This window comes from Malania oleifera, chromosome 8 (assembly GCF_029873635.1).
Source record: "Malania oleifera isolate guangnan ecotype guangnan chromosome 8, ASM2987363v1, whole genome shotgun sequence".
Taxonomy (NCBI): domain Eukaryota; kingdom Viridiplantae; phylum Streptophyta; class Magnoliopsida; order Santalales; family Ximeniaceae; genus Malania; species Malania oleifera.
In genome coordinates, this window is record NC_080424.1 from 11,832,125 (window position 1) to 11,851,915 (window position 19,791).

The following is a 19,791-nucleotide window of genomic DNA, read 5'->3' on the forward strand; positions in this document are numbered from 1 at the left end:
ATGCAGGAAGAAATTGAAGTCTTGTACAGAAATAATACATGGGAGCTTGTTCCATTACCACATGGACGTAAAGCCATTGGAAATAAATGGGTCTACAAGATCAAACGAGATGGTAACGATCAGGTGGAACGATATCGTTCAAGACTGGTAGTGAAAGGGTATGCTCAGAAAGAAGGTATTGACTTTAATGAGATATTTTCTCCAGTTGTTAGACTTACTACTATCAGAACTGTATTGGCTATGTGTGCTGTGTTTGATTTATATTTAGAGCAGTTGGATGTGAAAACTGCTTTTCTTCATGGAGAACTTGAAGAAGAAATTTACATGCTCCAACCAGAAGGTTTTGAAGAAAAAGGAAAAGAAAACTTGGTTTGCAGGTTAACCAAATCTCTGTACAGTTTAAAGCAGGCGCCAAGATGTTGGTACAAGAGGTTTGATTCCTTCATAATTAACCTCAGATACAACAGACTCAGTGCAGACCATTGTACGTACTACAAGAGGTTTGGTAATAATGATTTCATTATTTTATTGTTGTATGTGGATGATATGTTGGTTGTAGGCCCCAACAAAGAAAGAGTCCAAGAATTGAAGGCACAATTGGCTAGGGAGTTTGATATGAAGGATTTGGGACCAACAAACAAGATTTTAGGGATGCAAATTAACCGAGATAGAAAAGACAAGAAGATTTGGCTTTCTCAAAAGAATTATTTGAAGAAAGTCTTGCGACGCTTCAACATGCAAGATTGTAAGCCAATTTCTACCCCAATTCCTGTCAATTATAAATTATCCTCAAGTATGTGTCCTAGCGATGAAGCAGAGAGGATGGAATTGTCTCGAGTGCCATATGCATCAGCAGTGGGAAGCTTAATGTATGCTATGATTTGTACAAGACCAGATATTGCTCAAGCAGTTGGTACGGTTAGTCGGTTCATGGCAAATCCTGGTAGAGAGCATTGGAATGCTGTGAAGAGGGTCCTAAGATACATTAAAGGGACCTCAGATGCTGCATTATGTTACGAAGGATCAGAATTTATTGTCAGGGGATATGTTGATTCAGATTTTGCAGGTGATCTTGACAAAAGAAAATCCACTGCAGGTTATGTGTTTACTCTTGCAGGAGGAGCAATAAGCTGGGTATCAAAGTTGCAGACTGTTGTGACATTGTCTACAATTGAAGCTGAATATATGGCAGCTACGCAGGCTTGTAAGGAGGCAATATGGATTAAAAGACTATTGGAAGAACTCGGGCACAGTCAAGAGAAAATTTCTCTATATTGTGATAGTCAGAGTGCCTTGCATATTGCAAGGAATCTAGCTTTTCATTCCAGGACAAAACACATCGGAGTACAGTATCACTTCGTTCGAGAAGTTGTGGAAGAAGGAAGTGTGGACATGCAAAAGATTCACACCAAAGACAACCTAGCAGATGTTATGATAAAACCAATCAACACTGACAAGTTCATATGGAGTAGATCCTCTTATGGCTTAACAGAAACGTAAGTGGCATGAAACTGGCAAGACTAGAAAGGATGAAAAAAAAAAGGGGGGGATTTGAAAATGACTTTAAGTGGGAGAATGTTAAATTGTAAAGTCTTTTTCAAGCATTCAAAGTCTAACATAGGGGTTGTACTATTCATATGGTGGTTGTACTATTTATATGGTGGCTACACTATTCATTTGGTGGCTGCACAAGTCTACAAAGGTGGCTACACTATTCATTTGGTGGCTGCACAAGTCTACAAAGATGGCTACACTATTCATTTGACGGCTTTGAAAAAGAGGCTTACAAAACCCCTATAAATAGGGAAGTGGTGGTGAAGGAAGTTGTATCCATCCCAAGCATCTCCAATTCCACCTTTAGAGAGAGATCAAGTACTCTCCTTCAAAGTATCTCTGTTGTAGCTCGTGTTTCTAGTTTCTCATAATTTGAGAGAAGTTGTATCATTATTTTTGATAGTGGATTCCTTCTACTCTTGCCCGTGGTTTTTCCCTCAAATTGTTTTGGGGGTTTTCCACGTAAATCTTGGTGTCAATTCCTCTTTTCTAATTTCTTATTTTAGCTGTGTGATACTGTTCCTACCCATTCAATTTCCTAACAACACCTTCCACTTTATGGTAAAGAGATGAATCTAATCAATATCCCTCGTTAAGATGAGTTCTTGAAAAGTTTATGGTAGCAAGGCATTTTATCATATTAGATATACCTTTTTTCCTCTCTTTTTGAAGTAGATCTATCATAACTGAATATTATTCAAAATAAATGTAATATGGTTGTCTCACTATTTTTAGGCGGGGATTCGGAATGTTCTGAATTTGGTTGTATTTGATCCTCTGTATTTTTTTGTGTGGTATGCGATTGCTTTGGCAAGATACTCTACCATCTCAGCGGGGGATGGTTTGATAAGTATCCCTTTGGAGTGTTCTGAAACGTTGGGATGGAGGAAGGATTTTAAAATGAAATCTGCAGGAAGTTGTAAAGTGAGACTACGAATGAACATTTATGTTGTTTAAACATGAATGCCAATTCAAAAGCCAATCTTCTCAAACTTGACGGTTATCCTTTTCCATTTGATCCACACGAACTTGACACACCCTCATTCTTCCATCTTGTGAAGGCAATAGGCCAATTGCGCTCTTTGATTCAAAGTTCTGGGTAAGTGTGAGCATGCTTGAATTGCCACCATGCAAACAACGAGAAAGTGTAATTTCTAGAGCATGAATCATGACCTTTCTTGGCAAAAAAATCTCACTTTTCGCTCTGCATTCTTTGTTTGCTTTTATTGCCAGCCTTCTTCTCAATTTAGCCACCTTTTATGGTCCAAATCCTTCCACGTGTAACTAATTATCATCATCATCATGTTCAGTTATGGTAATATTTTCATAGTTGTCTTTCCCTGTTTTCCACTATTTTTTTTTTTTTGGATTACGTACCGGGTATCCACGTGTCCATTTTACGGTCCACGTGACTAATCTCGTGCCCCTTGAAGTTGACCCAACAACTCCAAAGAGAGGGTAAATTCAGGAGCTCGGGGGCGGAAACGAGTCTAGGAGGGTTTGAACACCTGGCCTTATGAGAGGCACTCCCGCAGCCCGCACTGCCACCTGAACCACACCCTGGGTCCCTGTTTCCCACTATTGAAGTAGGTGAAAGTTACCCATTTCAGCAGATTTGAATATGATTTTTAGCCAAACTTAAATTATACGTACTCAATACTGTGTAAAATGTATAGACATAACTGTGTGGACGAAAGCAGTGACCAAGTTAATATTTACAAATGCCAAATCAGTATATGTTTTATAGGGGAGTATTCACCGTTATATGGCTTGAGCCTGAGATTGAGTGATAATAAAGAATTTGCAGCACTATAATTATGATGACTCACTGGTGGTTTTTTCATTTATGACGCAAACTAGATTAAGGTTCATTCATGGTTAAAATAAAATTCAACATGGATGACGAAAAAAATTGTAACTTGAGGGGTAGAAAAGAGTCTAGATAAAAAGAGAGAGATCTGAAGCCAAGCTTTATTATCCAAGAATCACACTGTAGGCAATTTTTTCTCTGCCCATGGACTTCCAACACAATGACCAATAGTCAAAACAAGAACATGAACCTTGCTTGAAAGCATGAAAATGATGCTGATCCCTTATAACAACTTCCCTGCTGTATATTTCAAACACCATTTTGATAAGTGAATTTTAATCTTAGCAAGTTCGTCCATTCTTGAAAGACATAGAGAGGAACATCATTCTGACAAAAAACTTGGCATTTAGTACCATGTGGATGTTCTGATTTTCAGCACTGTGAAGTCGACCAAATGTGCTGATTTTCAGCACTGTTAATGGCCATAATGCTGATTTTCAACATTGTAGATCCACCCAAATGTGCTGATTTCACCGCTATAATAAACCCAGATGTCCTCGTTTTACAGCACTGCAGTACAACCTAAATGTACTGCTTTTCAGCGCTTTAAATTCACCTGAACGTGCTGATTTTCAGCACTGTAAATTCATCTGAAAGTGCTGATATTCAGCTTTGTAAATCCACCTGAATGTGCTGATTTTTAGCATTGTAAATCCATCTGAATGTGCTGATTTTCAGCTTTGTAAATCCACTTGGATGTGCAGATGCTCCAAGAGCATCACAAGCTAATTTTACAAGGGCAACACTAAAACACACATTGGAAGTTTTGATTTCGAAAGAACAAAGAACGCTTTTTAAGAACACAAACGGTTCATATTTATTTTCAAAAAGCAAACATTCACATTTTGGTTGAGGATAGACCCAACGTTTTCTCACTCACCATACTCACATTTTCAAAGCACACACAAACCCTCCATTAATTTTCTAAAGCTATAGACATGGTCCCCCAACGTACTCAATGTGTGTAAAAGAAAAATGTAGGAGGTGAAAACACAAATCTCTCTATGCATACATATGATTGAGATGCTCACAAAAAACACATGAATATGCACATGCATCAAGCTCGTAATAGGCATACACATAATTAATCAACATGCGTTAGGACTCGGTTTATATACCTCAACTGCATTGCTGATAAGTCTACTCAAAAACCTCCATTTTAATTTGCATGTTGTGCAGCTGATGTTGGAATTCACTCTATTTTGTGTAATTATATTCAGGTCATATAAGTTTTCTTGATTCTTTTGGCTAATTACCTTTTTACAACACAGTAGGTCTTATAAACTCTCAAAAATCAAAAAATAAAATTTAGAGAATTGTTGCCTCCTCCACACACACATCATCACCCAAAAAAATTGTAATAGCCATCTCCAACAAAAAAAGAAAAAAAGAAAAAGGAAAACCCAAAACAACATAATTATAACAATAATTCTCATTTAGCACGCAGATGAAATTCTAAGGATTTGTGATTAGCTTTTATCACCCCTAGTAATTACACTATTTTTTTTGTGGACAAGAAAGAGTTATGGAGTGATTCTTCAAAATTTATCATCGGAATTCGAAATTTGTCACTGAAAGGACTTTCGATTAATTCAGCAATGGCTGAAGCAGTCAAGTGGATTCTTTAAAATGGAAAATAAGTTTTAAGCTTTAAAATTTGAATAAGAAGGATGATAAATTTCTTTACATTGACAAAACTTTCTTTAATATATATGAACTCCTTAATTGAAGCAAGCACTAAACTTTTTTCCCATCAAACTCACTACAATTGAATTTTTTTACATATGCCAATCTTGAAAATACCAAAAAATGACACCTACAATAGTTGTCAAAAAGAAGAAGAAAATAAATACAAGTGCTCTCCAAGAGCATAACATTAAAAAAAATACGTGAGTAACTACAACATAAAAAAAGAAACTAGTAAAATTAGATATTATTGTGCCAATGGTATTGGATTCTTCAGAGAAATCAACAGCAAGGCATCCTTCAGGTGCTGTTATGATCGCTGAACCAGCCGCAAGAAGAAGCATGAATGCCGCAAGGACACCTGCGCCCGTTGGATTAGGGATGCGGAACTTATTCAATATAACCAAAACAGCAACCAAGATGGACAACTGCAATAGATTAATATGAAATTATTAAATAGATATAATTATATAACATGCACTCTCAATATATAAAAAAAAGTACATTTTTAAAATGCCTTAACTGAGAGATGAAGGTATAAATACTAATACTCATGTTGTGAAAGCTAACCTGCAGAAGGATGATAAATGATAGCATGATGGAGAATAAAAGTCTTCCTCGTCCCCCACATGTTCTTCGCAGCACACTTGCTACAATTGAACATAACATACTAACGCCAGCGAGGATCATGGCCGCTAGATATGACTCTTGGGAGGAAACACCGATGCCCTCTAACATGACCGGCATGTACGAGCTCAGTGTATCCATCCCAACTGCGTGTGGGAGCCCTTGTGCAGCTAGGGCCTGAATTAGCTTTCGGCCACTAAGACATTGAAATATTTCTTTATACCTTGTATGTTGATTTCTTTCCTTTCTGAATATAAAAGAACCATCTGCAAGAAACAAAGACAAAACGAGCAATGGGACGTTGAAAATCGCAATGCTGCCAAATGACCCCATCCAATCCCAATCAGGATATTGTGATGTGTAGTAATTTACTACACATCCTAGCAGGTTCCCAGCCATTATGCCAAATTGGTTTACAAGCCCCATGTTTTTCTTGAGTGGAACTGACTCAATCTCAAAAATGTTCATAGGAATCACCTGCAATAAAAATTGAAGATTCTGAAGTTAGTGAGTGAATAACAGAAGAGACAAACAAGAAACCATGCATGAACATTAATTCTAACATGACTATATAATTTGATCAAATTTGTAATCATGTGGAAAGAAACTTACACATGAGACTTAATATGCATTTTTCATTAAAGCGGCTTTATTGGGTGACTTTATTGAACACTTTGTACACATGATCAAAGCTAGTATTTTTTTTTCTTATTGAAGAAAAAGGTAACAGGAAAAGTGATCAAACCTGATAGAGTACTCCGGCTCCAAACCCCATCAGAATTCTGCCGCAAAATAATGCAAAAGTGTTCGGTAAAAGAACACTGATGACAACTCCCATGAATAATACCAGTGTGGGGCTAAAAATTATCCAGCGTCGGCTAAGCCTCTGATGTGCCATTGGTGCTATAGGCAACATGGCCATCGCTGCTAAGTACTGTACGGAAAGTGACAGACTTAGCCACTGGTTGCCGTAGGAGCAGAAGTTGTCCTCCCTAGCATGTGTAAGCTTGTAAAATATTTTTGGAAAAAAAATATACATAAAATTATCCATGGCAAGAACTCCAACTGAAACACAATAAAAACTCATGATTAGAAATGCATCAAAAAAAAAAATTTAGTTTATTAAGTTAACTATGATATTAAACATAACTGAAGAAAAGAACAATAGTGTATTGATGATGAATAGTTCCATGTATGTTAACAACATAGGGAACGTGATGTTAATGGGCTATAATATAACAATTGATTCATCGAAATTCTGAATGTTCATACAACCAAAGGAAGATAATTCTATAATTTTTCTAATACTTTGGTTAGATTTTGAAAATAAAACATATGATATTATGAAATATGGAATATCTATAGAGTAGCTATAATATATCATAGATGATAAGCATGATAATATTTTCACATTAACCCTTTTCATTTTGACCACATAACTTTGCAACATAGGATGTTGTGATTCCTAATTCACTCAATAACGAAGTATCATCTTAGCATATTAAAGTAAATGAATCAGAATTTGGTTCATGTATTGCTTAAAGAGGACCCACAAGGAAACTCTTTAAATCATTAAAAGGAAAAAAAATGTTTTGTCATGCGATTACGGGAACACTTTCCAAGGGTGCCCAGCTAAAGAAGGGGAAAGTAGTTCTTGTGGGGAGGAATCTATTTGTTTAAATGGGATAATCTGTTATAGTTAAAATAAAAAAGAAGGCTTGGGAATGAAAGCATGGTTAGCTAAATTGCTTGGAGATTTTCTATTTAAAGAAACAAAGAAAAGGACGACCTGCTATAAATATGGATACAACACCTTAGCCTGGTTTCCACCCTTTGCAGATGCCTCCTATTGTCACAACCTTTGGAGAGTTATTTTAAAATGAAGCTCTCCTTCTGGAAGGAAGATATATCAAATTATAGAAGGATTAGTGAGTGGGAAAGTTTATGTTGAAGGACAATACAGGGCATTATACTTGATTTTTGTTGATAAAGATGCTTTGATTAGATGTTTTACGCTTAGAAGGATCTTCTTTCCACTCTTATAGCCCCTGTTCCAAGATTAGTTTTTCACAGTATATGGTGGAATGAGAGTGCAAATGGGGTTTTTCAATAGAATAAAATGTTTCATCAATATGTTGCCAACAATACTCAGATCATCGAGAAGTTCCCTCAAAAACTAATTTGGCATTTGTTGGTCCTAACCAACAAAGCTTCTATGTGTGTGTCGCGATGTCCCGGACCCGGCCCGAGAGAAAACCACTCTCTTGAGCACAAAAATGGGTTCAACTTGCGAACTTGGAAAAATGGTATGTGTGATTTTGAAAAAGATATTTTCATGGAAAAATAATGTGTGAGGGAGTCGCCACTAACATTTTGGAATGTGGTTAGCACACTTAATTACTACCCCGTTAGGAGTAGAATTGGTCTACGTCACTAGAGTCGAACTCAGGAGTACGGTTACGCGAGGAGAAGGTATTAGCACCCCTTACGCGCCCATTCTTACAAACGGTACCAAATTAATAAAAAATTATTCCAAAATAAATCTAACAAACCTTTCAAAATTACTCCCTTTCAAAAATCAAAGGAAAGAAAATACTATATAGTTATTCCCTCATAACCGAGACAATCCAATATTCCGAAGAGTCCATGCCCTTTGTTGCAATCATCTGGAAGAAAAATCAAGAAAATAGAGTATAAAATACTCTCCCGGGGGTTTGAAAATCTGTAGGTTTTTCTACGTATGAAAATACTATTCTGAGGGATTTTCTGGAATTTGTTCAAGATGAAAATGATTTTCAAGGCCTAAAAACATTTTTTGTGATTTTTCTAAAGTATGAAAACAATTGTTGTGATTTTTCAATATTTTTGTTTTTATTAATTTGGTCACAACCATGAGGGATTGGCTTAAACAATCGAGATGGGGGAAAACTAACATCAACTGCCCCAGTTTCAAAATAAACAACACAAATTTGGACCAAGGTCAGGGTCCCAACTTCCCAACAAATGATACGGGTCTGGGTCGGGTGCCCCAGTTTCAGAGCAAATGAATCAATTTAGGACTGGGTCAATGCCCCAATTTTAGAGAGGATGACTGGATTCATACTGGGTTAACTGTCCTAATTTCAGAGCTGATGAATCAATTAAAGCCCAAAATAGTTGCCCCAAATTTAATAAGGCTTTCTTAAATAAGGATGGAGAATGGATGCACAAGAGATGATGCAATGCGATGTATGTATGTGGGCTATGATGTAACGATGCAAAGGTGTATACCTATTGCTATGTGTGTGAGAATATGTATGTTTTTTTTCTTTTTCTTTATGCAACGCATGAAATGCATGTGATGCGCAAGTTGTCTTTCTTCAATGTGCTTGTAATCAACAAAACCAACTTTGAATTTCAATCTGGTATTGATGCCTCTGAATTAGCTTCGCCGAAACTCGTCGTGAAATCTACCCCAGTTACATCCGTTTGTGACTGATCCTGCCCACCTTGCATTCCACAAAAATGGCCTTCTTTGGATCGCCTCCTTAATGTTTTAAAATGAATATGCAATCAGATAAACCAATCTCAGAAATGGATGCTCAAACTTGTTCGTTTTCACTTGACTTTCTATGCTTGCTTAACATGAAACAATTTTACAGTACTTTGGCATGGATATAACTTTGATGCAAACTCAGGGAACCACGTTATTGGGCAAACATCTTCTCCCGTTTTTTTTTTTTTAATTTTCTTTTTTCATTGACCCCCTAACCAAAGATTCTTTCTTGCTCATATCAAAATTTCTGTCTAGTGTCTTATTAAGTAATATGATCGATATCCTGATTTCGGGGTGGACTTTGAGACACGGGACAATATATAGGCCAAGGATTTCAGTTTTAAGAAGAATAAGGAAACCAAGGCTCAAAAATCCCATTCCATAACAACAAATTTTGCCCTAGTTTGGGACGTCCTATTTGCAAAGTGTTGACCAAACTTGTCATTTAAACAAGCTGCCTACGTACCCTTTCGGGATCAAGTCATTACGTAGTTCAGACTCAACAAGGAATCTGACAAATCATTTGAGACAACAATGTATGCCAATCTAGTAAGAACTTTCATTTAGATCGTAATGTAGGCTTAGGGGATTGGTTAGAGAAGAAAATGGGTACAATACGGATCAAACTTTGCTGAGCTTGAAAAAGGTAATTCTTAGTCAAAGATCACATCTTAAGCATGTCCCTTTTCATTTTCTTTCTTTTTCTTCTTTTTCTGCATTTTCTTATCTTTTGCTTTCTCATTTATGGAAGATTTTTGAGCATCATGTTCATTGGAAGCTCAATTGAGATTAATCTTTTTTAAAACTACCCCAGTGTGGGGACGGGTAAATCAAGAATTGAATTCTTTTAGGCTCAAGAGGGAGGGATTTTTTCTTCGTTCTTCTTTAGGGTAGCAGAAAAACAGCCTGTTGTCCCTTTGGTAATGACCATTACGTCAAATGACTTGTCAAACTTTAGAAGACTCAAACCTAGGTTAAATTTATGGTAAATCGACTTTTGAGAAGAAGAAAAAATGGTTTAACATATATATTCAAGTTCCAAAGGGTTAGCAAGTGGTAAATGACAATTTGTTTTTTTCAGGAAAAACTGGTCGACAAAATATCCCTTCCTTTGATCGGGATGTAATCATCATACTTTTAAAACACTAATTTGTTCATCGATTTGAACAGATGTGAAGCTTGATAAGTCGTTCATGTCTTCTTAATCAACAAAACTCCTTATCCTTATTTTGTAGAGGGGTCATTGACAAATTTTAACTTGGAGGCTTCTCCTTCATTTTTCCTTTTTGTTTTCTTTTTTCTTCTTTTGTTTTTTTAAGTGGTTTCCCAAAATCAATTACTAGCTCCAAGTCCCTTGTCCTGGTACAATCATTTCCGGTGTTATCACACAAAATGCAAGCTAACATAGACAAAGTTCGGCATAAGGTGATGTGATGAGATTGAAATGCATTTCATTCAATTTAAAACTCCAAACAATTCAATCAAGACTTTGTAAGCCATTGTCCATTACACATAGTACTCATTTGATTCAACTTTCCACTGATAATTAGTTAATCTTCTTTAGTACTTCCTTTTTACTCATACAACTTTCCTTTTCCCTTTCCCAATGATTCGGCATGGGTACACACTAGCTTACCAAGTGTATTTTTGTCAAAAGAATACCACCCTACATTCCTTAAGACTTGTACCTTGTACTTGAGAGACCAACAATTTTCGATTAAAAAGCCTATTGCCCAGGACTCTGTCTTCTAACTGTTCTGCCATGATATTTACTTTGCTTTTGGTGTTGTAGTGGTGGGAAGAGGTGAGCTCAATGCTAGAATTCCGAATTTTGATTCAGCTTGATTTTACAGGAAATTGGAATGTAATTATTGACCCATTAGAGAAGAACATGCATGCATCATGTGTGAACTTATGCATGTATGCATGTAATGCAACATAAAATAATCATTTGGCTAGAGTTTCGGGAAAAACCCATTCATATGTACATTAAAACAAACAAATATAAACACTATGTGCAAAATATGGTGGAGTAATCAAAAGGCTTACAATATTTGAGATTGAGATAATTCTCAATTAATCACTGGCTTGACTCTCAAGTATCCCTAGCGGAGTCGCCAAGCTGTCGCAATGTCTTAGACCCAGCCCCAGAGAAAACCACTCTCTTGGGCATGAAAATGGGTTCGACTTGCGAACTGGGAAAAATGGTATGTGTGATTTTGAAAAAAGATATTTTCGTGGAAAAACAATGTGTGATGGAGCCGCCACTAATCTTTTGGAGTGTGGTTAGAACACTTGATTACTACCCCGTTAGGGGTAGAATTGATCTACGACACCAGAGTCGGGTTCGGGAGTACGATTACGTGAGGGGAAAGTATTTGCACCCCCTACGCGTCCCTTCTTACGAACAATACCAGATTAATAAAAAATTATCTCAAAATAAATCTAACAAGCCTTTCAAAATTACTCCCTTTAAAAAATCAAAAGAAAGAAAATACTATATAGGTATTCCCTTATAACCGGGACAATCTAATACACCGAAGAGTCCATGCCCTTTGTTACAATCATCGGGAAGGAAAATCAAGAAAATTAGAGTACAAAATACTCTCCCGAGAGTTTGGAAATCTGTAGATTTTTCTAAGTATGAAAATACTATTTTGGGAGGTTTTTTGGAATTTGGTCGGGATGAAAATGATTTTCTAAGTTTAAAAACATTTTTTGTGGCTTTTCTAAAGTATGAAAACAATTTTTGTGATTTTTCAATATTTTTCTCATACTTTAAAATAACACAAATAAAACCATGAAAATCAAAGTATGAAAATGTTTTTTAGATTTTTGAGAATTTTGTGATTTTTATGAATTTTCTGAATAACTAAATAATAAGAAGCAAGTGAAATGGAGAAAACTGGCGTGAACCAATTCGAGGGATGACGAACAAGTCAAACATTGACCGATCCGAGGGGAAAACCAATTTAAGGTCTTGGTCAAGACCAAATGACTTTTTCGAATTTTTCAACATTTTTCCAAAATAATAAAATAACAAAAAAAGAGTTAAAGCAAAATCTTCAAAAATTAAAAAGATGAGAAATAAAATGGAAAGCTGGACCAGCTTCATATCGGTTCAGAAGATCCAACAAGTTCGGGAAAGATCCAACCCAAGGAGGGTTGACCCGTTTTAAGCCCGATCAACGCCATGTCAACACGCGATGCCTATGGGGTGCACACATTAGGGCGTGTTTTAGAGTGTGCATGGGATGTGAAAAATGTGTGTGCATGGGTGTTATTTGCATGCACAGTTGTGTACGTGTGTGCATGCATGTGTTACATGCACGCCTAGGTGGGTTGGTGGATGTGTGTGCTAGTGGTGTGTGTAGGTGTAAATTAATGTGTTAGTGGTGTGTGTATCAGTGGGTGTGCAGGTGTAAATGTGTGTGTAACAGTGTGTGTAAGTGGTGTGTGTGTTTAGGTGCGTGTAGCAATGTGTGTGTAGGTGTGTGTACAGTGCATTTAAGTGTGTGAAACAGTGTATGTTTTTTTAGTGTGCGGCTGTGTGAGTGAATGTGAACGGTGTGTGTTTTTTATTGGGTGAAGTAGTGTGTGTGGCCGAGTGTAATAGTGTGTGGGCATCAGCATTGTGTGTGGTAGTGTGTGTAGTGCTTCACTATGTTTAATAGTGTGTGTGTGGGGGTTAATCTGCTGTGTTGTGACGCTGCCTGCTGAAGGGTTCGATGCTGCTGCATTTGATGCAGGGTTCAAAGACAATTTCAGATGGCTATGCGCAAACGATAGGCACGTGCTCTGCCTTTTGACATGACCCAGGTTATCTATGAATAATCAAACAATATCCCTTATTTCTCCTTTTCAATCAGACTCAACAACACCACAATCACCTCATTTTGAATTCGAATGTGAGGTAAAGAAAATCCCAAAAAAAATTCAGATCATATTAGAATATTTGCACTTGCAGAAGGGGTTTGGCATTCTGTGAGGTAAGGAGCCGTGAGTATTCACTTTTTAATGCATTAAGATAAAACCCAGGCCACTGATTGAATAATAACCGAGGGAAATAGGGGAAATGCCAAGGTTCCAGGCCACTTACCTACAGCCAGAAGAGCCAATGAAGGAGTGTTAGAACCAACTAGATCGCAATAAGGATATCTCAACAACAGTTGTCACTGGTGACGCCAAAGTGTTTGTATGAAGCTGAACGAAGTCCTAGGCCGGCATCATCGCATGAGTTCTGTGACTGCCGGCATCTCCCAGAGTATAGATAAAACTTAAACTCAGTTCTGCCATAAATTGAATCTAGTGAAATTACAGTCGAGTACAGAGAGACGGGATGCCAGTTGTGGTCGTGCTGAACAGCGTCCCCAGGTGACTGTTGTGTAGTGTGGTGATGCACAAAAGGTGGGAGACGCCGAGTGGAGTCCACGAGGAGGAGCAAGGGGTTGGAGACGATGGAGGCTTGCGGGGTGTTGCAGCTTGTTTCGGGGGTTGGAGTTGGGCGATGGAGCTGTTACGGCCGCAAGTGGTTGGTTGCCAGAGCTGTGCGTGTATTGTGTGTGACTGTGAAGTGAGTGTGGCGAAGAGTTGCTGGTGTGGGTGGTTGGTTACGGGACTGTGAAGGTCTGGCCGTAGACTGAATCTGGTGGTGGTCATGGGAAATGGTTGGGGAGCAGGTTATGAGGAGATGAAGGAGAGAATCAGAGGGAGGGGGGAGTCTGAGAGTGGAGAGGAAGGTGGTTCGGATCTGGCTGCAGGTTCTGGGGGTGCTCCCGGAGGTTGGTCGAGAGGGGACTGGTGGTGGCTGGTGCTCTGGTTGCTGCAGAGGCTGGAGAGCCTGAAGGTGGCCGGCGAGGTGGAGGTGCGGCTGTGGTGTGGTTGGTTAGTGGCCGTGAGTTATGCTATAAGAGGAACGAGGTGGTGCTCGGGACTATAACCGAGAGGTGGTGAAGGGACTGGTGGCTCGGCTGGGGGCTAGATATGATGGAGGCTAGTGCGGGTGAGTGAGGGAGATGAGGGAGAGAAGGAGCTGGTGTGGTGGTTGCTGGTATGGAGGAAGAGGAAGGGTCAGAGGGTAAACCAGAGAGAGCAAGAGAGATGGCTGGAGAGCTTGAGGGAGAGCTGGAGTTGCAGGTGAGGGAGACGCCGAGAGAGCCGTGCGGTGGAGATGGAGTTGCGGGTTCGTGAGAGAGGCGAGTGGTTATGGAGAAGTCTGGAGAGGGGAGTGGTGAGAGCCAGCGGGTAAAAACCAGAGAGAGGTCTCAGATGGAGACAGTGAAATTTTGAGATCTCTTTCTCCCTATTATTTCTTTACTTTGGTTGGAATTATTTATTTTATCTTTAAACTACAACATTTTTTGCCTAAAATAAACAACCAAATACATATAGTCAATCTCTTTCGAATGAAAAAATGTGCATTTATTATGTTTTACTGTGTTACCTATTCAAAAAAATTACGTTGTATATCATTAATCATTTACATCATGGGCAGCAAATTCCCTTCTTGTAACCACTTCTTCATAATTCCTCCCCAAGAATAAAAACCAACAGCAAGGATTTATTCATCTCATAAAAGACAGTGATACAAATATACAACATTGTTAAAGTATATATTCCCAAGGGATAAAAATGAAGGGGAAGCTAACAAGCCTAACATGGCTATGGATTTTTTTTTTTCCAATATAAAAATGCATTATGTCATAATATCTTTATCATATATATATTTTTTATTTTCACATTGTAATTTTTTGCTTATTGTGAGTAGGAAATGTAACTTGCTTTTAAGATATAGAAGTCTTTGGCAACAATTGTTCTGTGAAAGAAAATATGTTATGTATAAAATATAATTGGATTATAATTTATAAATAGATGAAAATGGTATTTAAATTATATACCTATATATAATAATCATTGAAGATGATAAGTTTTCAAGTCTTGATTTATTGGAGTTGAAGACAATAATGTTTTGAGTCTTAATTTATTGGAGCTATCAACCCAACTTCTTGTAAAACATAATATAAGTGTTCTTACACTAAAGCTCTTGCCTGCTGGTCTAAGCTTTTATATTGAGCATTCTCTCAATATATATAGTATTCAAGCATCTTTAATCAAAAAGGTCTACAGTTCAAATCCTAGCAATTTTATCTCAAACTTTCAGCAAGAGATATGAGTGAGATCCTTCTTCATCGTTCATGCTTTCAAGTTGAAAAGCTTATTTGAAAGTGTTGTATTTGATAATAAACACAGTTCTTTGGCCCTCCCCTTATAGCCCGCCTAAGCTTTTAGATTGAGTGGTACTTTTGTTGATTGTAACAAGTAAACATATGGTGATAAAGTAAAAAAAAAAAATGTTAGGATAGAAATACACATTTTAGTTTAAATTCTTTGTTCTAATTTTTGGATCCATTTTTTAATAAAATGGGAGAGACACGACAACATATCTTTTGTTTTTCTTAATGGTATGGTAGTTTGGTTCTTTTAGTGGTTGTAACAAGTAAACCGATTCTGATAAAGTGAAAGAGGTTGGTATATAAAGAGGTCTTTTGGATTAAAATGCATGTTCTAATTTTGGATTCCTTTTTTGATAAAATGGAAGGGAATACCACATACCTTTTGTTTTTCTTAATGGTATGGTAGGCATATGATGATAGAGTTTTAGCCACATATTTTGGAGAGGGGGGGGGGGGGTGAGGGGATGAATACAAATCTTGTGTAATTAGAGACTTTTTGAAAAGAAGCTTGAGTATCGATTCAATGACAAGTTAGTATTATTGTTTGAGTTTTGCAAAGTTTTTCCACGTTCTTCCCAAAAAAGTCCAAAACAATTGTAGATAAGATGAAGAAGGATCAAATATTAGCTATCACTGCTCAACTAATTTGAAGATTTTTGTCTTGTTTTTTGTTTCTGTTTTTTTTTTTTAAAAAAAATTATAAAAAAATGCAAAGATTTGAAGTAAATTTACTATAGATAAGAAGTTGATCCATTTCACAGTTTCCTTGAAATGATAGAAGAAATTGTTTGATGTACATCACTTGTCCTTTGTAAATTTTTAGTATTGAAATGATTATTGGTGTCGCTCGTAAAGTGAAAAATGACTCATGGGGAGAAGAATGACCTTCTTGAACAAATGTAGAAGTATTAAATCAAGAAGGAACCAAGGAAGTACTAATACCAACACAAGACACGGATACGACATGATACCAATACAGTGATACGAAATTTTTAAAAAAAAAAAAATGAGGATACGACATGTTAGGATACACTAATTAATTAATATATATAAGTATATATATATTGGCATGTTTTTTCTTTTAGATGACAAATATTATAGTACTTTTTTATTTTAAATAAAATATAAGCACCATTTATGCAAAATTATTAGTTACACGTTTTACAAACTACACTTATATGATCATCAACTATAGTCATATTGCAGAGTATTGATCCAACAACAAAAACACAACTCAAGGTCATGGCTAATAGGGGTAATGGTCTTATTCTATTTTATTTAATATTTTGGGAGAGGGCAAGGGGTTCTATGGGTCGAGAGGTCCAGTGGTGCTCTATAAGGCTAGCATATAGGCACTAATGCTCTCAATCCCAACCACTCAAATGTCAAAGAACCTCATAACTCTCAATCTTTCAACTTCTCCTCAATTTTTTTATGGAATTTTATTAATATAATTAAAAGGGCAACTAAGTACAACATTTCGGTGCAAAAAATGTCTTCGAGGTATTCTAGTTGTCACTGGATGTTTTCATTGTGTCCAAAAACAAAACTAAATCAATTGATTCCTAACACATGTTGGACACATGTTCAGGTGTATCAAACAGGTATTAGTATTCGATACATTATGAACACCAACACTTCAGGCTTCCACTAGTGTCCATGTTCCCTAAGAAGTAGTCTTCTAGTGATCAACTCCACCAACTTTTTTTTTTTATAGAAACATCCTTCCTTGCTTTAACAATAAAATGGATATAGTAGGGTTGGAAAAACGTGTTATGGAAAGGGGATGATAATGACAGCACAAACACAACACAATTAGAACACACAGAACACAAGGGGATTATGTGGTTTGGCCTACATCCACGGGAGAGAGAGAGAGTCACACTATATTATCAAGAAAAATACAGTGGAGGAGGAGAACACAGTCTCACTCAACTCTCAGTACAAATCTCTCTGCCTCACATATAGCTTTTTTCTTCTTCTTCTTCTGTCTGTACATTTTTATTTTCTCGGACACTCACTCAGCTTTACAAAGTAGTGTACGTATATATAAAAGAGAGGAACATTGGGATGGAGCAGCAATAAAAGAAATATGCATGCTCGAGGCTACGCATGCACTACGACACTGCAACTTCCAAGCAGAATAAAAAACACCCACATAGGCAGGTCAACAAATCACCCCCTCCAAACATGAGGGCCTGCAAAGTGTCTGCTGATGCTGCAACATTGTGACCTTGTCTTATACTCAAGGCGTCCACACCTCCTCGAGAGAGTGCCCGCACCCCCTTACGGAAGTGCACATGCAGGGATCAACTTCTGGATGATTTCAGTAGATCTAGGAGACCCACTGAATCTAAGCATAACTCCAATTTTTCTCTAGTCACTGTCTTTGTCAACATATCTGCTGGGTTTTGACTGCTAAGTATTTTCTCAATCGCTAATATCCCTTCATCTAAAAGAGATATGATGAAGTGATAGCGGAGTCTAATCTCGTCCATGTTTGATCCTGCAATTAGCATATCATCAACATAAAGTAAAAGAATTATGTAACTTAATTTATACCTCTTGAAATAGCAACAATGATCAGCGTTGCATTTGCGGTAGTCATTCTTTTGCATGAAGTCGTCAAATTTCTTATACCACTACCTTGGAGCCTGTTTCAAACCATACAAACTCTTATTCAACCTGCAAACAAGTTTTTCTTTGCCTTTCTCTACAAAACCTTCAGGTTGGTGCATATATATCTTTTCCTCTAGATCAACATGGAGGAAAACAGTTTTTACATCTAACTACTCGAGGTATAAATTCTCTACTGCAACAATGCTCAAAACTGTTTGAATAGTTGTGTGTTTCACAACTGGTGAGAAGATTTTTGAGTAGTCAATACCTTCTATTTTTTGGAAACCTTTGACCACAAGTCTTACTTTGTATCTTATAGAACCATCATGCTCTTTTTTTATGCGGTACACCCATTTGTTTTGAAGAGCTTCTTTCTCCTTGGGCAACCTAGCTAGCTCCCAAGTCCTGTTGTCGGTGAGTGATTTCATATCATATTTCATGGCAAGTTCCCACTTGCTAGCCTTATCCACCTGACATGCTTCATCATAGCACTCTGGTTCACCTGCATAAGTTAGTAATAAGTAATCCAAATATCTCCTATTTGGTACATGCGGTCGGGAAGACCTCCTCAGAGTCAGAGTAGGAGTCGGAATTGGAGTTTGTGGTGCTTCAAAGCACTCCTCTATGATAAATTCCCTTGTCTGGGAATTATCAATAGTCTTTTGCGCCACGCTGCTTTTAGTGAAGTCATCCAACTCTACAATATCAGGGTTATATAGTGCGGGATTACTTGATGATGTCGCGTCTTTATCCATAACCTTTTCATTGAAAACAACATCTCGACTTCTAATTATTTTCTTGTTTTGATCATCCCAGATGCAGTAACCAAACTCATCTTCACCATATCCAAGAAATGTGCATTTTTGAGATTTTGGATCAAACTTGCTCCTAACCTAATCACTTATATGTACATAAGCAACGCAACCGAAAACTTTTAAATGTGAAAGTTTTACCTCCTTTTTGCTTCATACCTCCTCCAGTAACTAAAACTGCAATGGTACTAATGGACTTCAGTTGATAAGATAAGCAGTTGTGTTGATAGCTTCTGCCCAAAACTACTTTGGTAAGCCTACTTGTAATTGCATTCTTCTGCCTCTCTTAGTCAAGATTTTGTTCATTCGTTCTGCTAAACCATTGTGTTGGGGTGTACCTAGCATGGTTATTTCAAGTCTGATCTCCCATGCTCGTAGGAAAACCTTTTGAATTCTCTATCTTCATATTCACCACAATTGTCTGATCTCAACTTTTTGATCTTTAACCCTATTTCATTTTCCACCATGGCCTTCCATTTCCTAAAAACATCATACACTTCAGATTTATGTCTTAATAAATAAACCCATACCTTCCTACAATGGTCGTCAATAAAGGTGACGAAATAGAATTTCCTGCCAATTGATGAAACTGGGCTCGGTCCCCAAACATCGGTGTGCACCAGCTCTAATTTTTCTTTCTTTGGAGTTCTGCCGAATGTCTAAAAGCTAACTCTTTTTTGTTTACCAAGAATGCAGCTTTCACATTGGTCAATATTAGCTGACTGCAGACCTAGTATCTTTCCCTTTGAGTTCATGATTTTTAAACCTTTCTCACTCATGTGACCGAGTCTTTAGTGCCATAGGTTTGAATCTTCATTCCCTTTACCAACAGAAATTGACATGCAAGCATCTGAG

At 37.3% G+C, this 19,791-nt stretch overlaps 1 protein-coding gene across 1 annotated transcript in view; it reads right to left on the minus strand.

The window, feature by feature from the left end:
- Window positions 1-5,149: 5,149 nt before the first annotated feature.
- LOC131162475 (sugar transport protein 6-like) overlaps window positions 5,150-19,791 on the minus strand; it is a 69,807-nt gene continuing 55,165 nt past the window's right edge. The window contains exons 6-8 of the mRNA XM_058119000.1: window positions 6,483-6,802; window positions 5,681-6,214; window positions 5,150-5,538 (exon numbers count right to left, since the gene is read on the minus strand). Coding sequence (XP_057974983.1) covers window positions 5,203-5,538; window positions 5,681-6,214; window positions 6,483-6,802 — 1,190 coding nt within the window. The 3' untranslated portion in view covers window positions 5,150-5,202. The remainder of the gene's footprint in view (window positions 5,539-5,680; window positions 6,215-6,482; window positions 6,803-19,791) is intronic.